This window comes from Xiphophorus maculatus, chromosome 22 (genome assembly GCF_002775205.1).
Source record: "Xiphophorus maculatus strain JP 163 A chromosome 22, X_maculatus-5.0-male, whole genome shotgun sequence".
Classification (NCBI taxonomy): Eukaryota; Metazoa; Chordata; class Actinopteri; order Cyprinodontiformes; family Poeciliidae; genus Xiphophorus; species Xiphophorus maculatus.
The window spans coordinates 5015279-5036729 of NC_036464.1; the positions used below are offsets into that span (position 1 = coordinate 5015279).

At 36.6% G+C, this 21451-nt stretch overlaps 1 protein-coding gene across 1 annotated transcript in view; it reads left to right on the forward strand.

The window, feature by feature from the left end:
• ttc7a (tetratricopeptide repeat domain 7A) overlaps positions 1-11235 on the forward strand; it is a 48692-nt gene extending 37457 nt beyond the window's left edge. The window contains exons 20-21 of the mRNA XM_005795245.3: positions 1280-1482; positions 10929-11235. Coding sequence (XP_005795302.2) covers positions 1280-1482; positions 10929-11147 — 422 coding nt within the window. The 3' untranslated portion in view covers positions 11148-11235. The remainder of the gene's footprint in view (positions 1-1279; positions 1483-10928) is intronic.
• Positions 11236-21451: the final 10216 nt, after the last annotated feature.

Genomic DNA, 21451 nt, shown 5'->3' on the forward strand with positions numbered 1-21451 from the left:
ATCAAACGTACAAATACTTCTAAAATACTTTTTTTTCCAAAAAAGTTACTTAAGTAATGTAGTTACTACCCAACTCTGGTTACACCGAAGATTCTTTTCATCACGTCGTCCGATGATTTTAAAATCAGATCAAAATGGTCTCCATACGAGACACACTAGGAAGAAAAATGCTTATGCAAACACTGATCTGGTAGCTTTTTTTAATTTGAAGAGCTCAGGTGAGGAGCGGGAAAATACCTTACGTAACCGGATCCAAATCATCCCGACGTTATGCACCGGAACCCCGAGGCCAGGAGCAGACGTCCCACAGTGGTAGCATGCATTAAGTGTTTCCCATCTGTGCATCTGTGAGGCACAGGTAAACAAACAGAGCATCCTCTACCCCCCCCCCCCCCCTCAACACACACACACACACACACACGGCAGACGGCGCTGTCAGTGTTTACTCCACTCAGCTTCCAAGTCAGGGTTCCTCTGGGTGTGGGCCGATGTCCAGTCTCCACCGCCTGGCAGCCCATGGCCCGGCCGGTCATCTGGGGGGCCGGTTGTCTGGGGGGCCGGTCGTCTGGGGGGCCGCCTCGTCGGACCGCCTCGTCGGGCCCTCATTGGCGAGGGAAGAGCATGTGGTTGGTTTCCTGAGTGTTGTGTGTCTGGGGTTTGTTTGAGGCCCTCAGCTTTCATATGTGATGGCCATATTTAGGCAGTGGCTTCGCTGCGCTGCACTCGGCCTCCGGTTCCGTCCTGAACCAGGCAGTTTGGGTCGAGTTTCTGGGAGCTGCAGGTTTTGTTCTCTGATCTGTTTCATCGACTCTAAAGAGACAAAAACAAATCTTCTCCTGGATTTTCTTCTTCTGTTCTTTCCTTCCGTCATCAACTAACAGCAGGAACCGCCAGATCCATCCATCCATCCATCCATCCATCCATCCATCCATCCATCCATCCATCCATCCGTCCATCCATCTGTCCATCCATCCGTCCATCCATACATCCATCTGTCCATCCGTCCATCCATCCATCCATCCGTCCGTCCGTCCATCCATCCATCCATCCATCCATCCATCCATCCATCTATCCATTCATCCTATTTCTTCTTTCCAGTATTTTTTAGCATCTGTCATTATGTCATGAATTTAAACTGAACTTTTGTTTGACTATTTAAAGTTTGTCTTAGAAAGAATGGAATCTCTCTTAATCCTCCTCCTCCTCCTCCTCCTCCTCATCTCTCTATCCTCTCTCCGTTTTGTTCTGACTCCCGTCCCTCCTCTCTCTCTTCCTGTAGGGGAGCTGTTCATGGCGGACGGCCGTCTCAAGGAGGCCCAGTTCTGCGTCGCGGAGGCCAGCTCTCTGTCCCCCAACTCCCACTCGGTTCTCCTGCAGCGGGGCCGCCTGGCCGAGCTCAGGGGCCAACTGGACGAAGCCAAGGCGCTGTACGACGAGGCCCTGGCCATCCATCCCACTGGAGAGCGCATACTGGTGCAAATGGTGAGTGACTGGAGAGGATTTCAGAGGCTTTGAAACTGAATTAAAACTTACATAACGCTGCTCTGTTCTGTGTCTTGTGCATAAACACAGCATTGAGTGAACATGAAGAGTTACTGAAGCAATGCATAAATACACTAATAGATTGAGTGTTTTATTCAAGCCTATTAAATTAACTCTGACATGTTGTGCTAACAGTGTAAGCAGAGGTGGGTAGAAATTATACTCAGTAGCACAACTTCAACATATTTTTACTTGAGTAAAAATAAAAAGTAGCTATTCAAGAAATTACTCAATTGAGTTATCAAATTATCAATGATTTCATATTTAGAAATTACATAATCAGATGGGCCAAAATATAAAGTTAAGTGGAAATGTTAGTAATTTAAGGACCAAAATGACAATAATTCATACAAGTAACAAAAAATATCAGGCAAAAGAAAAATTTTCCAAATCAATTTAAAAACTTATAAAACTTTAACAGAAACTGCAGGTTTGTGTCTGGTGGGTTTTTGGTTAAAACATGTTTGTTTTTCATTCAGTGGGTAGAAAATGCAGAAATTTAACTCAAGTAAAAGTATAGTAAAAATATGCTGACTTAATAATTAATAATCTTGAAAATATTATTACTTGGTGCAGTTAAGTGATACAAATCACACTTCTATGTGTCACTTTTGTCTTAAAGAAACACATTTCAACACTACAAAAACTCACAATCTTACCAGGTATTTTTCTGCAGCTTAGTGTAAATATCTTACTACACTTAAATTAAGACAAAAGTAACTTATCAACAAGATATAGGAGCTTATTTTAAATGAATAATTCCTTGATATTGATGATACAGTTCTGGTATCATTCACTTAGAACATGAAGAAAATATTTTGTTACAAATAAATGTATCTGCCAATGAAACTTTTTCATCCATATTAAGAAATTATTTACTTAAAAGGACTATATTTTCCTAAAAAGTTACTTGTAAGTTAGTTTTGCCTTATTTCAAGTGTACTAAGATGTTTGCACTAGAAACTGAACTAATATTAGTTGGTAAAATGTTGTGTTTTTGCAGCAAACTTTTTTCAAGAGCAGAATTTGTGTTTGTGGAGCCGTACCGAAAGTTACCAAAAAAGAAGTAATAAATAATTCTTATCACCACTTTTATAATGATAAAACATGAACTAAACTCCGCTAAATGTAACCCACCAATGAAAGATGATGCTTGAAGTCAGTCCGTTTCCCTCCTTTATTTCATCCCAGCTCCTATTTTCTCTCGTTCTCCAATTCCTCCCACTCAGTCTGTCTTCCAGACGATCCACTGGATTATCCACAGCTACAGTGACCTCTGAACTTTCTCTGTTGTCATGGTGAAGAGGTCTTAGACAGGGATATCCCTAACAACAAAGAAAACGCCTGTCACAGACATCCACTGTTTCCGCTTTGGTTTCCATGGTTACAGTAGATGTGCTGCTGCTTGATATTTTGACTCCAGCTCTTGCCATCTTGTGACCACATAAGGCTAATGGGTTTTGCTCCTACTGTGCTCTTTTGGATGGATTTGTGTGTGTGTAGGGGTGCACAGGCGTGGGTGTGTGTGTGTGTGTGTGTGTGTGTGTGTGTGTGTGTGTGTGTGTGTGTGCGTGTGTGTGTGTGTGTGTGTGTGTGTGTGTGCGTGTGTGTGTGTGTGTGTGTGTGTGTGTGTGTGTGTGCAGTCCCAGAGGTGGACGAAGGTTCGCGTCTCTTCCTTATTTGGCCTGTGGGAGAACCAATCCCAGCGGGTGAAAAGTTGAAGCAAAGCCAGCTGGCCGAGTCCCGCTCTGCGTCTCTTACAGGACAGATGTGCTCTCAGCGTGACGTTGCTGCATGTGTGTGTGCGTGTGTGTGTGTGTTGTGTTTGTTTGTGCGTGCCAGCATTCCTCCACGGATTTGATGAAAATGTGGACTTCTTGTGCCTTTTTTTTTCTTCTTTTTTTTTGAGAAAACTAAATGTGTGCAATTGAATATTTGCAAAAATTCAGAATGAAAACACCAAAAGTTGAGGGAAAGAGCAACATTAGAGAGAGGAACACTGCAAAAACATGAGATCTTACCAAGTATTAATTCCTCAATGTTGATGAAAAAGTTCTAGTTTCATTGGCAGAATATTTAACTTATAATAAGACATTTTCCCATGTTATAAGTTAATTTATCTGCCAACACAGCCAGAACTTTTTTTAATCAACATTTAGAAGAAACAAGCCTTTAAGTTACCTTTAGGTTAGTTTATCTTATTTTAAGTTTACTAAGATATCTGACCTAGAAACTTGACAAAAAATTGAGGGAAAGGAACACTGCAAAAGCACAAAATCTTACCAAGTATTTTTGTCTAGTTTTGAGTGCAAATATCTTAAATTAAGTCAATTTAAATTAAGACGAAACTAACTTATCAGCAAGATATAGAAGCTTGTTTTAAGTAAATAATTCCTTAATATTGATAAAAAAGTTCTAGTTTCATTGGCAGATTATTTCAGTTATAAAATGGGAAAATGTCTTGTTATAAGTACATTTATCTGACAATAGATATTTTTTTTCAACAATATTAAGGAATTATTTACTTAAAAGAAGCTCCTATATGTTGCTTAAAAGATACTTTTAAGTTAGTTTTGTCTTAATTAAAGTGTACTTATATATTTGCTAGAAATAGAGTAAAATTACTTGATAAGATTTGGTGTTTTTGCAATGAAAACACAGTGTGGATCATTTTATTTGAAGCCTGCCCTTAGAGTACAACCTCCAGTCTCTGCTCCTCGACGGCAGAGCCACTTATTTTTATTCTGGTTCTGCTGTGGACACATTGTGTGCCAGTGGCCCATTTATTCTGCTCCGCCTTAAGGGGAATTCTGATGATATTCTTGGTTGGTATTTTTACTCTTGAGCTATTATTCTGCAAAAGTACATACTGTACTGGGACTGACTGCTTTCAAGCTTTTTTATTGACTTGGCAACAAATAAAAGATGCACTCCCTCAGGGAAATGACAGTAAGGTTCTCTTATTTTCATTTAGTCGTTCTGATTTTAATTGTGAAATTTGTTGTATCTGTGAAACAGGAAAATAACTGCCTTTGGCGTTTTATACTGGCCCTTTAAAAGGTTTCTTTTTTTTCTTTCACCTATTGTCACTTGAACAAACCTTTACAGTTACACTGGTACTTTTCTTACCATGGTATTGGGTCTCTTGACCGTTTTTAACTCATATTGGTCAGTTTAAAAGTTTAAGGTTTCATTCACACCAGCTTTAATCAAATTCTACTTTGTTTGCCTAAAAATTCAAACTCTGGTCAGCCTAAAAACCTCGGTCTCAGTTCAGTTAAAGTGAACTCTGCAACGGTTTTGAATGCATATGTGAACGCCCAGCGGTCCATAGCAGGAAGTGCACTATAGCGCAGGGCATTCTGGGTAAATACAACCAAAACACGTTTGTTTTTTGGTTGTGGTACAACACTGACTACATGGGTAACATGTCTTATTATAAGTGAAAAATCTGCCTGTGGAAATTGTCTTATTTAAAGTGTACTAAGATATTTGAACTACAAAACAGATCAGATTTTGTGTTTTTGCAGTGCAACTCTGTGATTTTACTTTCATTCATGACTGAGTTGCTGCTATAATAACTTCCACTTTATTAAAATACGACAAACATCCAACTGTTCTTTGATGCAGACGCAATCTGCCAGACTAGGAACTGATTTCATCAGATCACCTGTGATGAGTGATACTTTTAGCAATTTGTACGAAGAGTTACATGAAAAAATGTGTTTACTTTTTTATTGGAAATTTGCTTTTAATCTCACAATTCAAACTTTTTTCCTAAAATTGTTACTCATTTCTGACAATACCAACTTTTTCTTTTAATTCTTATCTTTTTCTCAGAATTCTTACTATTTTCTTGGAAACTTAACTGTTATGGGTTTTTTTTTCATAATTCCGACATTTTTTTCTTGGAAAACTGAAATTTTTTTTCTTTGAATTTTTACTTTTTTCTGAGAATTCCAGCTTTTTTCTTTGAATTCTATCTTTTCCTCAAAATTCTATCTTCTGAGACCAAAAGTTGGAAATCTGACAAAAATAAATCTTTTTTTTTTTCTAATTCCCCTCTCGTAAATGTGTTACATATTATAAAAGGAGAATAAATACTAACGTTTAAAATTGATTTCAGTAATTAACTGCAATCTGCGCCTGTGGTCTCTGGTACCGAACACGTTGGACTGGATCCGATCCTGAACCCCGGCCCTGCTCCCAGTGGGGCATGAATCCAACCCGTTCCCTGCGTCTTCCACGTTTCGTCCCTTTCCCGTCTGTAGTGGAGCCGACTGTGAGTCAGTCGGACTCTCGGCCGCGCACGCTTCCTCTTCTACTCCTCTCCGGCAGACGCATATTCGCACGCGGCCTCGCATATGCACGAACGCTCTCAGGACGAGGACTTGTGCTCATTGAATTAATCGCGTTCCAATTATCAAATGCTCACCCATCGCTCTCCGTCTCTCTCTCTCTGGCTGTGTGGGTGGGGGCGGTTGTCAGCTGATTAGATAATGCAAATACATTATTTATAACACTTTGGTCGTTCTCACCGCTTTATGGGATTGCCTAGCAACCAGGGAAATATATTCTACTGAGCAAAACCTCTGATAACCATGAATAGATGGAGGGAGGGAAGAAGGCAGAGGAGGACGGAAAACTGGAAGGGGGGACAAACTGGGAAACAACTGGGAGTCGACTGGTGCCTCTGTTGCTATGTTTGGCTCCTCTGCGTTAAATTATTTCTTAATTTTTTGTAAATTTTCATCTCCTGCTTCTTTTAGCTCTTTCTGTTTTCCTTTCTTGCATTCATCCTTTTAACCCCCCTACATTCTCTCTCTTCTTTCCCATCTCTGTGGGTGAGAGTCTTCCTGAGCCAGGTTGATTCTTAGAGATGACATTAAACAGGTAGCCATAGGTTTATGGGCCTTTTTTTGTTGCATTAATCAATCTTAGATAATGAGATTTTAGTCTCTTCAGTCCAGACTATGAGCTGTTTTAGGGCCTCTTGTCTCTTTAAATCCAAATAATCTGCTGCTGGCCACGCCCCTCAACTCAACGTACACTGACATGTGAAAATGGCTGCAAACAAATCTTTGAAAAGCAGAAGTGGAGGCTCCTGTGCAACTAAAAATAATGCACCAAGTGGTTTCTGGATGGTAAGTCAACAACAAAACATACAATGGTAAAACCAGCTGAACAAGCATACTGGAGCTCAGCTTGGGTTGGTAGGTGACGGGCTGGGCTTCCCTATGGTTGCTAGGTAACGAGCCAGTGTTGCTAGGTGAGGGGTAGCGCCTGCTGATTTGTGATTTAATAAATGGGAAGTTTTTGAAACGGCTCATTTTCCAGACAGCAACAAACATTAACTTATTTCCAAAAAAAAAATGGTAGAGACCCAAATGGAAGTAAAAAAATGTGCAAGATGTGAATTTTGCATAAAAGGTTCCCTTTAATTTCTCCTTTAATTTTATTGAACTATGAAAACCAATGTAGTGCATTGGTGGAAAAAGATCCTAATTTTGATAAGTCAATAAAACTGAAAACAAAAGAAAAATAGTGGAAGTATGATGCTGTGGGCCTATGTGAAGTCTTTGAAATATCAGGACATCTTAAATAAAAGCTGATTAAATCTGCCAAGAAACTAAAAGTGGGACAGTAGTGTGCTTTTTAATTCAAAACATTTATCAAATAAACAAATTATTCACTAGACAGAAAATCAGTTCCTAAATTTTTAGTTATGCTGCTGCTTTTTAAGTTGATTTGTTGTAATCCATAAATAACATCTTTTTTTATAATCCATAAATCTGCAATGTGTAGAAGGATAATTTAAGGCTTTAATGCATCCTTACTTATTTGACAGTTAATTTATCTGAGTAAAAGTGATTAAATTAATCTGGTTGCTGTGAATAAACCCCTAACTTGGTGTTTTAGTTGTTGCACTGAATCACATAAACAGCATCAGCTGATGCCATACTTCCCTAATCTGGATGCTATAATCAGGTTTCTGCTGGGACGTTTGAAGGTTTCTTATTTTTTTGGGAGGGGAACTTCTTTGATCCTTCTCTCGCTAAACACCCTTAATTAGATGTTTTGGACTGTTTGAAGTTCCTCTGGAGTTTATCTAATTTTGGCTTGAATGCACCACTGCCCACAACATGAGATAAAAACTGCAGACCCACACCGACGAGGGTCAGTTGAGGTAAAACACGAGGCAGATGGTGGGACTGAGCAAGAAAAGAAACTGAAGAAGCTGTTCTCTTTTCTTTTTTTTAAGTAATGCTGACTTTAAAATGATCTTAAACTGCTGGCGTTGATTCCTAACCTGTAAAAGAGATTTATTCTCCCTGCAAAAACACAAAATATTACCAAATATTTTTTGTGTAGTTTCTAGTTCAAATATCTTAGTATTGTCTTATTTCAAGTGTACATTTGTATTTTGTATTTTGTTTCTGGTACACCCATAAATCTGACACACAAGCAACATGCATAAACCACAGTGATGGATGACAAACTTACCTCTAATGGCTCACTGGAAGTTAACTTTTGTTTCAAAAATACTATCTTGTGGGAAGCTGGAAAAGACTATTGTTTAAGTTGTGCTAAAATGAGTTAGCCTCTTATGGGAGCTATTTAAGCCTAAAATAGCATCTTAATGCTAAACATGTAACAGCTGTTTACATGACTGTGGACTCTTAGCGTCCACAGTCGCTAACATTAGTGACTGTGGATGCTAATGTCCACAGTCCACATTTCTAAAAAAGGATTTTTTCAAAGATGTTGCATGAATGGTCAGAGGTGAAACACTTGAAAGTTGAATGAGTGTTCTGCTCTAATCTGATGGTTTAATATCCTAAATAGCAGATTAAAAACAATAAATGTTGTTGAGCTCACCTGTATTAATTCAATTTATACAATTAACTTGAATAAAAAGTTTTAATCGAGTCTGATCATTAGCTAAAACCAACAATGAAAATTGATCTTATGCTTTTGAATGCTCATGCAGTCTGTGTTCGAAGTATCGCCACCTACTGGAGCAGTATAGCAATTACAGCACCTTTGACTGGGGTCACTCAGAGTTTAGATGCTGACAAAAAAAGAGGAAGAAATTGTTGTTTAAAAATATCTGGAGTAGGCAAACTAATGCCGTAAATGCTAATTATTCTGTAAACTGACAGATTGATGCTAAATGTGGAGAAGAGAACAATAATGATGAATGAACTCAAAGGCCTGCAGGCTCAGACAGGAACTGGTAAACGTCAGCGTACATCCTTTTTGCTCAGGAGTTTTGTTGTTCCTGTGTTTTCATCACAGAGGAAAGAGGAAGATAGTGTGTGTATGTTTGTGGTAGGTTTTTATATCTTCGTGGGGACCTATTCCTGTCTACAATGTGGGATTATGGGGACCTCTGCTTTTTGTGGGGACATTTCGTGGTCCCCATGAGGGGAACTGCTGTTTTTGGATTAGGTTTAGGTCTAAGGTGTGAATTGACTTTTGGTTAGAGTCAGGGGTTAGGTATGTGATGGTTAGGGGTAAGAAAAGGGTTAGGCTGTAGAAAATACATGAAAGTTGGGTCCCCACAAGTCACAAAAACATGACTGAGTCTGTGTTTTGTTATTGAAAGTTGCATCAGAGCCTGCAGACAGCTATGTGAAGTTCAGCCCAATTAATCTGGAACTTGTGAGCAGAGACTGCATAACGAGACTTGTCTGTCTGACCTGAGGCCAGCTCAGTGTGTGTGTGTGTGTGTGTGTGTGCGTGTGTGTGTGTGTGTGTGTGTGTGTGTGTGTGTGTGTGTGTGTGTGTGTGTGTGTGTGTGTGTGTGTGTGTGTGTGTGTGCGTGTGTGTGTGTGATATTGTGGAGGAACAGCTGCCTGTTGTCATCCTCTATGTGCATGCAACACAGCATCTATAGCTTTAATGTGAGAGAGCGTTGAACATTTTGTCTCTGAGATGCTCAAAAACACTCCTGACCTTTAGGAGGGTGGCTGCAAAAATTAGACATTTTCATTTCAAATATATTCTTTGCTGTACCCAACTATTTACAAATTAATGTGTTTTATATTCAGTTAGTGTTCTGCATATCTTAAAGTAACTACTTTTAACAAGCAAATGAACAGATGTGTAAAGAAAACGTCACTGGCTCTTAGGGACTCCATAGAAAAGTGGTCGGGTTGGCTTTTGGAGTTTATATTTTAACACCCTGGTTAGGTTTTAACTGAATGTTTGTAACAGGAATACAGATGTTAGAAAAGAAATGGCAGTTAGTAGCTGAATGTTAAATGGTAAAGATGATTTTGTATTAAATCAGAACCTACTTTGCAGCACTGCTGTGTTTGTGTTTAACAATGTGCATCGTCTCTGCCGAGGTTTCCTCTTAATCTCATCATTTGTGGATTTTCTCCGTTTAGTTGGTCAATCCCAGCTGAATGTGACTCTCATTTAGCTTTTGTTTTCATTTTTTATCCTAAACAACTCAACTCCACAAAAGAGCAACATCATAATCCAAGATTTATGATTTTTTTATATATATATTTATATATATTTTAAAAGCCACCATCTGCTGACTTGAGGTTTTTATGCAATAAAATGTTTTAATGACAGATATTTGGGATAGAAATATATTAGAGTATTAAAGGCTAGGTGGTAAAGTGATGCTCACTGAGTTTTGAGGATTAAACTCAACATTAGGCACCACTTTTGTATTTTAATATTTATTTAATAGATAAATATAGTCATGTGGAAAAAATAGGACAACCTACAGCAGCCTTTGTGTTTATTGAAATTTTAACAATTCTGGTTACAAAAGATTTAAAACTGAAGCAAAGAAAATATACCATAGTTTAAAAAAGGCATTTCTGGTGAGTAATAATATTTACTTTACTTTAAATATCATGACTTTATTCTTGCACTATTTTGACTTTATTCTCGTAATATTCCAACTTTAGTCTTGTACGACTTTATTTTTGAAATGTGAATATATTGCTCCAGCCATATATTCTCATAATATTGTTTTTTTGTATATTATGAATTTATTCTCTTATTTAAACCTTATTCTCGGGATATTTACTTTATTTTTAAAATATCATTCAGTACTATTTCAGCTGTATTCTTGTACGACTATTTTTGAAATATTTAAAATAAATAGTCTCTTATTTTTTAAATATTTTGACTTCATTCTTGTATTGTTTAAATTTTATTGTCGTACGACTATTCTTTAAATATTATAAATTTACTTTCGTAATTTAATTTTTCTCATTTTCTTAGCATGTCCTTAATACTCCATCAGACATTTTTGTTCATGGAATTCAGTTATTCTCATTTCTAAATAAATTACCCAATATATATTTTTTAGGAGTTGCTTTGTAGCGAACATGTCATATTTCCTGTGTCTCCCTCAGGGTCGCCTGCTGGTAAAAACGGGTCGTGTCCACCTGGGAGAGAAGGTGTTGCGTGACGCCGTTCAGGTCCACAGCACGTCCCACGAGGCGTGGAGCGGCCTGGGCGAAGCGCTGCAGGCTCGGGGCTCCAGCCAGGCTCCGGACTGCTTCCTGACGGCGCTGGAGCTGGAGGCGTCCAGTCCCATCCGGCCCTTCACCATCATCCCCAGAGAGCTCTGACGTCCCGGGCGACAAATCTGACCTTTTCTTAAAGGGGCAATATCATGTAAAATCAATTGTTTTTATCTTTACATCATGTTATCATGTCATTCCTTCTTCAAAAACATACTTGCTTTGATTCTTTGCATGTTTGAGAAATCCTTTAATCTCCATGACAACCATTCAGCTGTGCACTGCAAAGATATAAAATCTTACCAAGTATTTTTGTCTAGTTTCTAGTGCAAATATAACTTATCAGCAAGATACAGGAGCTTATTTTAAGTAAATAATTCCTTGATTTTTATTAAAAAGTTCAAGTTCCACAGGCAGATTATTTCACTTGTTACATGGAGAAAATGTCTTACAGGTAAATTTATCTGCCAATGCAACTAGAACTTTTCCACCAATACTAAGAAATTATTTATTTAAAATGAGCTCTTATATCTTGCTAAAAAGATACTTGTAAGTTAGTTTTGTCTCACTTCAAGTATACTAAGATATATGCAGCAGACACTAGCCAAAATCACTTGTTTAAGATTTTGTGTTTTTGCAGTGTGTAAAACGTGTTTGGACGTAGCCCCGCCTTAATGACCAAGCTCCTCCTCAGAACTTTCCAAGCAGCCTTAACTCCAACTTTTCCACTCAGTTCCTTCAGAGTAGCCAGCAGCAATTAGCAAACACCTGGTGGAGCTGCTCTTCTCATCATTATAGGAGCTACTTCTCAGAGCATTGCTGGTAAAAAAGTTAAAGGATTAATACAGTAGAGGAGCCATGTTGTGATGACTTCCTGTAGGTGGAGTTTTAGAAAGAGGAGGAGCTTCTTAATGAGACAGAGGCCCAATTTCAAGGCATCTTAAGTTATATTTGATCTATGTAGCATTGACAACTGCAAGTAACATAGTTACTTGATTATGCTATAAAGTGGTTCCTGGAAAACACATAGTCTGCCCCTTTAACTTATGTGGCAATGAATACACAATTACCTCCTGATTCAAATTTAAATTTGTTTTGGAGAAGTTTGTTTGTTCCAGCAAAGCAAAATATGAAAAACTCTATTTATTTGCTGCACATATCCTGAATACAAGCCATCATTTATATGTAGTTAGCTCAGTTAGCTTGACGCATAAAACCTGCAAAACTCAAAATATCTACAAATTATTTTTTTCTTGGATAGTTTAATCAGATATAAGAAGACATTTAAAAAGAAAGATTAAGTGGCTGGGGAGAGGGAAGTCTGGGCCTCCCTTCTGAAGCTGCTACCCCCGCGACCCGACCCCGGATAAAGCGGAAGAAAATGGATGGATGTCTAGCTTCTTGTTAAACTGAGCTAAGCTAGGCTAACTTTCAGCCAGGTGTAGCTTCATATGACTTTTTATGATTTGTTAGCTTAAGAATCGAAATTAAATTATATTTTTTACAATCAGCAGCATCACTACAGTTTAAGTAATCATTTTCAGACTTATTTATTAAATAATACTCCAGCTCATAAAACCTGACAGAGCAACATTTTAGCAAGATTTTTGAGAAAACATTGCAGATCAGATCACAACAATGATTGACCTTCTGCTATTGGATATTATTGGTTGAACTGCAGGTCTATTTAAGCAAATTTATGTAAAGTGCTGACTTGTAAAGCATTTGCAAAGCTTTTCGTTCACACCAGACCAAAACAACAACCACATGTTAACATGAATTTATTTATGTCGGAAAAGTGTTTAAAACTTTGTCACTTTCCTATAGATTGATTTTCTTTTTTTCCAAATCATCACCTGAGCATTCTTTGCACTATTAATAATAAATTATCTTTTTTTCTTATCATTGATGAAGAACATTGGACATCATTGGTTATTAGTAAAACATGCGAAATGGAAGATTTATGCAAATAAACAACCTCAAGGAAATGAATGTTCTGATGTTTTGCATGCATCTGTTATGTAGTTAACTCTAAACAGATCATATTTCTGGTCATAAATAATGAGCATTATTTTTAACAGGGTTCCTGTTGGTCCTTATCTGAACATTTAATGACTGTTTTGATTCCTGTATGCGAAAACTCACTTTTTCGGATCAGTTTAATGGAAGAAGACACTTTTTCAGCTGTTTTATGTGCATTTATTGCAAATGTAAATAAAAGAAGATGCTCCAAACTGAGACCTAAAAACAGTTGTTCTGACTCATCTAAATGGGTAAAAAGTTCAGTTTGTTTAATCTGAAGTGAGGGAAAAAATGATCACCCGCCTTGTCTCCTCTGACTAGCGGACGCCACTTCTGTGAGCGAAGCGACTCGGGCTGCTGACTTATGTAATCCTGCAAGCACAATCTTCTGCCTCCACCTCTCTGTTGGTCTGCATCGCTCGCTGATGTGATGTGATGTGATGTGGCTTGGTTACCTAGCAACCAGCCTCTTGTTTGAGTAACTGGGGAAAGCAGGGAGATATCCGCTCTGCTCAACAACACGCATACAGGCAGAGGAGGCCAATAACGCCGCTGCCGCCGTCATGCAGCGCTGCAGACTTTGGGTCTGTTGGATGTCTGCTGTAATCAATGTCTGGTTGTATATTAATTTATTTTATGCAAAGACAAAAATAAGATTAACTGCACCCATCACTTCAGGAATAAAACTTTCCCATTCATCAATACTTTTTTCTTTTTTGTAATTGATTGCCGTCTCTGCTGTCCAACGAGAGAGAGAGAGAAAAATCTATTTTTACTTCCTTCCCTCCTGACTCACAGGCTCTCTCTTGTTCCATCCTCTCCTCATTAGCACTATGTGAGACACCTACGCCGGGGCTTCGAGAGATGAATGGTCTAATCCCGGAGGGAAGAGAGTGAAATATTACACTGTGCTCACACGTGCACAAATATACACACAGTGGAGGAGAGAAGGGGCCGGCCTGCAAACCCCTGTTGACAAATTTGGAGACACTCGTCTTAGTTTGCGCCAAAAAAATTTGAATATCAGAAATGACTCAGCTCAAAATCTTTAATTTCTAAAACATTTCTCATTGTTGTGCATAATTGTGAAGTAGAATAATTAATCTGCAAGGCTACAAATCTGAAAATGTGAATTTGGAGTTGACTTTCGTTGCCCTTTAAAAATAAACTCTAGTTGCATCCTCGAAAAACTAGAGTAAGATCTGTCATAACAAAATTTGCTGGAAGTTATCGTAATAATTTTTGTTTTGTGACCATTTTCAAGTAACACAATAGTAATTGTATAATAATAATGCAAGAACGAATCTTAAAGATCAATAAACTGTAAATTTTAAGGAACACTTCATGCTGGAACTCCATTTTAAATATTCAAAATAAACAAACAAAACTACAAATAAAGCTAGAAAAAATTGCATTTCCTACTAAATGCAGTGTGAATGCTGTAAGCTGAATGTTTTTAGTAAAAATTGCAGAAGCATTTAAAGTTAACTGCAGGAAATGTACGAATTAAACAAAAGCAGCAAAATAAAGCAAAAGCCTGGAAAACGCAAATAGAAAAATTGTAGAAGAGGAATGAAAGCTTTCCGTCAAGCCAAAAATCCCAGCAAAGAGCATCAGAAATTGGTGCAAAACACTTTTTACAAAGATAAACTGTAAGGTATCAAAAGTTCATGAGCTATAATTAGCTAAAAAGGTAAGGCTAGCTGAAATGCTAACGATTAGGACTATCATCTTGATTTACAGTAACATACACCATGCCGTGTGGAAAAAAAGCTAAAATTAGCTACAATTTTTCTCACATACAGTGTGAAAAACCCCAGAAATAAAAATGTAAAACAGTTTTCAAGAAAAACGTTTTTAAAAAAAATAAAAGTTACATACTGCAGCATTCCTAACACAATTACACCATAAAATACTGTGCAGGTAATCAAAAGAATCGATGTCCTTCGATAATTTGGTCAAATTGCAGATTTTCTCATGTAGATATACAACAGGACAGTTTATAAATGTGCTTTTTAGTACGTATAAAGGATTAAAATGTGCTGCATTACAGGGGACAATTCAACACGTTGTGCTCATGCTTAAATGCAGTCAGGACAGATTAACTGGGGATTGACAGCCTGCAGATGAAGATTTATTTACACGCACGCTTACACGCTTCAGATTGTACTCTTTGTGTTTGCGTCATTGTGATGTCAGAGCATTCATACATTTATTTTCTTTTTTTCCTATTTCTTATACAACAGTATGTGTATAAATGCTAAAATCCTGAATTTATGAAACCCCAGTGACACAAGACTTGCTCCCTGTGTGTTTTCTAATATATTTGGAAGTATGGATATCACTCTGTACGCACTGAAATTTAAGGTAATTTAGATATAAAATACAAACAGAAGGAAAAAACTTTAAAATACTTAATTTGTTGGTACTGACTGTTGGAGAGTGGACAGTAAAATAAGGCAGAAGAACCTTGTAACGGAATTTAAAACTAACTAAATATTTAGTTTACCTGTTAAATATTCATTTAACATGCTAGCCCAACCTGCTAACAAAGTATTTAGCCAGCAGCCTAAATATTTAGGTCCAAGCTAAATATTTAGTTTGGAAATTAAATGTTTAGTTTAAAAATTAATATTTAATTTGGAACCTAATATCTGGTTTACAAGCTAAATATTTAGTTTTGTTAGCCTGTTAATTAACTATTTAACTTGTTAGCTATATATTTAGGTCCAAGCTCAATATTTAGTTTGAAAAATACATTTTTAGCTTGGAAATTAAATACGTAGTTTGAAAAATAAGTACTTTATTTGGAATTAAATATTTAGTAAGACTAAATATTTAGCTTACACATTGAACACTTACGAAGATAAATATTTAGTTTGCAAACTAATCATATTTAGAACAGTAGCCTGTGAACCAAAGATTTAATTTGCTAGATAAATATATAGCAACTAAATATTTAATCAGAAATATTTTATTTAGTTTACAAAAGTAGTAGCTTCCAAATTAAATAGTTAGTAAGCTAAATATTTAGTTTGCATGCTAGCCTTTTAACAAAATACTTAAATTGCTATCTATCTATATAGTTAGCAAATAAATATGTAAGTCCAAGCTAAATATTTAGTTTGCAGACTAAACATATATTTAGCACAGTAGCCTGTGAACTAAATATTTAACTTGCTACTTAAATATTTAGTTAGCAAACAAAGTATTTAGGTCCAATCTAGACATTTAATTGGAAAAAAAAAATTAATTTTACAAATAAAAATAGCTTACAAATTATATAAATGGTTAGCTAACTAAATATTTAGTTGGTGTCCTAGCCTACTAACTAAATATTTAAATTGCTATTTATGTATTTAGTTAAACTGAATATGTATGTCCATGCTAAATATTTAGTTTGAAAATCAAATGCTTATTATAAAAAATAAATATTTTATTTGGAACTAAATGTTTAATGTGCAAATTAATATTTAGCTTGAAAATTAAATATTTAATTTGGAAATGTATGAATAAAATGGTGAAAATATGACGAAAAAAGAACACCCAAATTTTTTTCTGTATGATGAACCAAAATATTTCTGTTGATTTTTGTGTAACTTTACAAACAGGAAGGGGCAGAGAGGGCACAGGCAGGTTAAAGCTGGACGCCAAGAAGGAAATACAAAACCGTGGCTGTCAAAACGCTGCCATGGTGTGAGAGAGGTTATGAGGATCAAATGTGTCCCGTAATCCCATTTAGAAATGAAATGAGAGCAGCCACATGCATAGTTTATCCCCAAGGTGAAAGAGGTTGTGATGATTGCAGCATTACTGCACTGTAATTCCCTGCTAAACATGTTCATATGTATGTTCCCATATGCATTCATAAAAGCATTTGGTACTAATATTCCTGGTGTCTAAACATCAGAATTTTAGCCTAATTCAAACTGGAACCGTAATCCAGAGATGGCTCTTAATAATAGTTTTCACAGTGTCTGGAAACATGTTGAGGGTTGCCAGATCTGACATGTTCCAGCCCAAATTACAGGCAATGTGTCACTGTGCTAGCTCTGCCAAGGCTAACCCTTAGCGCTAGCAAACTAAGCAGTAAATCATCACAAAATGACTGGCAAAAATGTGACTCTTAATTGCTATCAAGTAAGTCTAATGGAATACCTGGTGGGTTTTTTTGTTTTTCTCATTTTTGTTTAAAATTTGCAAGAAAAAAAATTCAATTTTAATATTAATCTCTAAAATCTTATAGTAAAAACTTGGGATTTTCTGAGTTTCAAAGGTAGAAAATTTGAACATTTTTGTGATTACTGTAATTGAATTTTTCTAGAAAAAAAATCAAAAGTCAAAAAATTGCTAGAAAAAAATCAAAGTTTGAGGTTTATCTAAAATATTTCATAGTAAGAATTTGGACATTTCTGATCTTCAACCGTCAAGTTTTTTTTTACTTACTTTCTCACATTTTCTAAATGTCAAAAGTCCAAAATGTTCGACTTTAGAAAACAAAATTGTCAAAAAAAATTCAAGAATTCTTTTCTCACAAACCTTTGACTTAAACTCAGAAATTTCCTATTTTATTCTAGAAAACTTCTGAAATTAACCTCCAGTGTCAAGAGTTGTTTTTTTTTCTTGAATTAAAAAAATTATGTTTTTTTTCTACAAAATCTCAGAGATTAATCTGAGTTTTTTGGTGGAAATGTACTCATCCTTTAATTTTTTTATCTAAAATGTCCTTAATACACTATTATAATTTTTAGACAATCTTATCAGGATTTAAAGCAGTTGCTTTGACGTCCATCATGGCAGAGTAAGCTGCTTTCTGAACCATTAACTACTTTTAGTAGAGCTTTTAGTAACATCCTTAAAATCGTGAGTCCAGCTGAAGGCCCGCGGGCCAAACCTGGCCCGCCAGAAGATGTAATGTGGCCCTCTGGACTTTAGAAATAATGTTTAAAATAACAGTTGTGTTCTTTAAATGTTATTTTATCAATCAGCAGTTTTATTTGTATTGTGCCAAATTAGGTAAAAACATGTTTAGTGCTATTTAATTTCTCACCAAATGCAGAAACAGCTGTTTATTACTATTAATAGGTAGTTTTATCAACACATTCTGCCACAAACTGCTCTTTAATTCATTCTTGGCTGTGATGTGGCCCAGAATAAAAATGAGTTTGATACCGGTGTATTAAACAGAAGCTAGGGCTTTTTACAATCTACATATTTTGTTTTTTTTACCCCTCCAGGGGGTCTTTTTGTGGGCTCTAGTGTCCCTTATATGACAGTAGACTGACAGGAAACGGGGAAGGAGAGGGGGGAAGACAGGCGGCAAATGTCGTCGGGTCCGGGAGTCGAACCCGCGATGGCCGCGTCGAGCACTCAAGGCCTCCAAATACGGGTCGCGCTAACCGCTACGCCACCACGGAACGCCCAAATCTACATATTTTTGATTTGCAACAATATTTAAATGAAGTCTGAACCAGGTGAAATCATCTTTAGGGCTTCATAACGTAAGCTAACACAACACAAAAGTAAGGGAGTAACAAATTTCCGGGTAAACATTTGATATTCTGGTGTTTATCCACAAGCGACTAGCATGAACAGCAGCTTGGCCTCCATCAACCACTCCAGGCTCACCTGATAGCCTCCAGCTTTCTTGGTTTCCATCCACACACACTTTGCCGTGGTGCCAGCACCATTAGCCACCCAGACAATGACCCTGTTGTTCTCTAACAGGCGCCTCTGGAGCTGATTAAACTTTTAAATGTCATTTATTAGAAGTGGAACGTTGTCGCAGTGGGTCTGTCGTCGGCTGAAGGAGTAAAGAGATACCTGGTCACACCGCTAGCCTCTCACCAAAGCTAAACTCCTCAGTCATCACCCTCAGAGTTGGTCTGTGGAGCTGAGCGGCGACGTTTTCAAGACATCTCAGGTTTTATATTAAAGCTTTAATTTGGATATGCTCACATCACAAACTCACCACAAGAACTGAAAGGGGTAGAAGCTTTAGGAAGCTCTATCCATGGTCCAAGTAGAAAAATTTCAATGCTACCAAGGTTAGCATAAATCTAATGAAAAAACAAAAACTGATAAATCGAAATCAATAGAAATAGTAATAAACACGGAAAAAACTATAACTAACTGGAACTATGTTGTGTGTTTATAAAATTAACTAGATCATACTGAAATTATCAGTGTAATATTCTTCATTTTTATGTTTATGATTCTATTTATTAGCCTTTTTTTCCCAAAGTGACGTCAGCTGTCGGGAAATGACGGTACACAGGTGGGAATTACTGTCAACCACAAAATGGCAACAGGAAAAGTTGGTAGAAAACACCAAAGTCAGCTGGTTGTTCAAAAATAAATGAAAACATTTTTTTATTATTATTATTTCAATGACCCAGAATCACAATTCAATACTTTGAACTTTTTTAATTCAGCAACTAAAAATTAGTCAAAGTACGAAAGAACTAAAACTACCACAACAACTAATAGACACTAAACAATATTTAAGTAATAATAACTAATACAAACTCTAAAAACACACTCTAAAAACTATGTAACTAAAACTAGCTGAATTAGACAAACAAAAAGTCACAACAAAATAAAACTAAAATATTTGTCTGTCCTGTTCAATCATAACTATTTCCTGAAGGCATTTGATTATGGATCTTCCTCAGTGCTTTGCATTTAAAATGGTCTATTCTGTGTTTTTCAGGCTCTTTGTGCCATTTTATAGCACAGTCTAGTAACATTATCACTTTCTATTTTTAAAAGTTGCAAAAGTTTGCACTTATTTTTATTCTGCCTTACCCTTTTTTTTCTTTTATTCTTCTTTTTATATCATTTTGTAGTTTAAACAGCTGGTTACTGTTTGTGAATCTGAATCTGTTATAAAAATGCTGCATGTAACAAAAATAGCTTCAAATAAATGTGACTAAAAATGTGGAGAATCTAGCTGCCAAACGTGCTGGTCACCTAGCAACCCCAGTGGAGTTCCGCTGGGGTTGCTAGGTGATGGGGCTGCACTTGGCTGGGGTTGCTAGGCAACGACAAAGTGCCCACGGAATGTGACGCAACAATCTGGAGGTTTTTGATACGTCTCAATTCTAAAAACACCAGAAAACATTTATTTTCAGAAGCAGTCGAGACCCAACTTGAAGTACAAAAGCATGCAAAAGGTGAATTTTGTGTAATTAAATCAAAAACATATTTATGTGGTGTGGCTATTTAAAACCATGCGCGCCTATAAAAGGGAGCTTAATTGAGAACAAGAGAGCTGGGGTTGGCCCGCGGAGAGGCGGGCGGTGATAAGTCCTCAGTATGAGGCTTCTATCCCAGATCAGGCCTGGACTGCGGAGGGAATAAGAGCTCTGACTGGAGACTGAGACACACTTAGGTTACTGAGAGCTTTTTGCTTTCAACACACCACCACCTAACATCTAAATCTGTTTCACAGCGTCTTGTTGAACCTTTATGAGTTTCAAAGTATCAGCAGTTACAGAAATTAAGAGAATTTAACGGTTTCCTCCATTTAGGGAAACCTCTCTTCACACAGTTAAGGTAGTTTCATGCAGTTCAAGCTCAAATGACAACAAACGAATGAAAAATCCTCATTATGTTGGCTGCACTGCAAAAACACCAAATCTTACTTTTTAAGTCTAGTTTCTAGTGCAAATATCTTAGTACACTTGAAATAAGACAAACCAAACTTGCAAGTTACTTTTCAGCAAGATATAGGAGCTTGTTTTAAGGTAATAATTCTTGAATATAGATTTTTTTTAAAGTAATTGTTCCACTGGCAAATTATTTCACATATAAGACATTTCTTCCATATTATGAGTGAAATAATCTACCTGTTGTACCTGTACTTTTTCTTCAATATTAAGGTCTTATTTACTTAAAACAAGCTCCTACATATTGCTGAAAAGTTACTTCTGAAGTGTTATAAGATATTTGCACTATAAATTAGAAAAATACTTGGTACCATTTGATGTTTTTGCAGTGTGCCTCTCACCAAAACAACAGATTTAATCGAGTTTTGTTAAATCCAATGTTTTCTGATTAAAAAAGGTTTTCATTAGATATCAGAACAAACCTCTTGCTATTTGCTCACTGACCAAAATACACAATATGAATAAATATAAAAGGACATTTCAGCAAAATGTCTTTCTGACAATATTTTAGCCACACAGTTGTATGTAAACATAATATCCATCAATTATTGTGAAATTAAGTTGATGTGGTTGTATATTATTGCTTTGATTCCATATATTTGTGTAAAACTAGCATGGAAGGACATAAATATTAGTACTGAAGAGAACGGTAAGCAAATTACATTGGATCAACGCCCATTTGTATTCAAATAGTTGAAGATTTTCTATGTGAATGGAAAC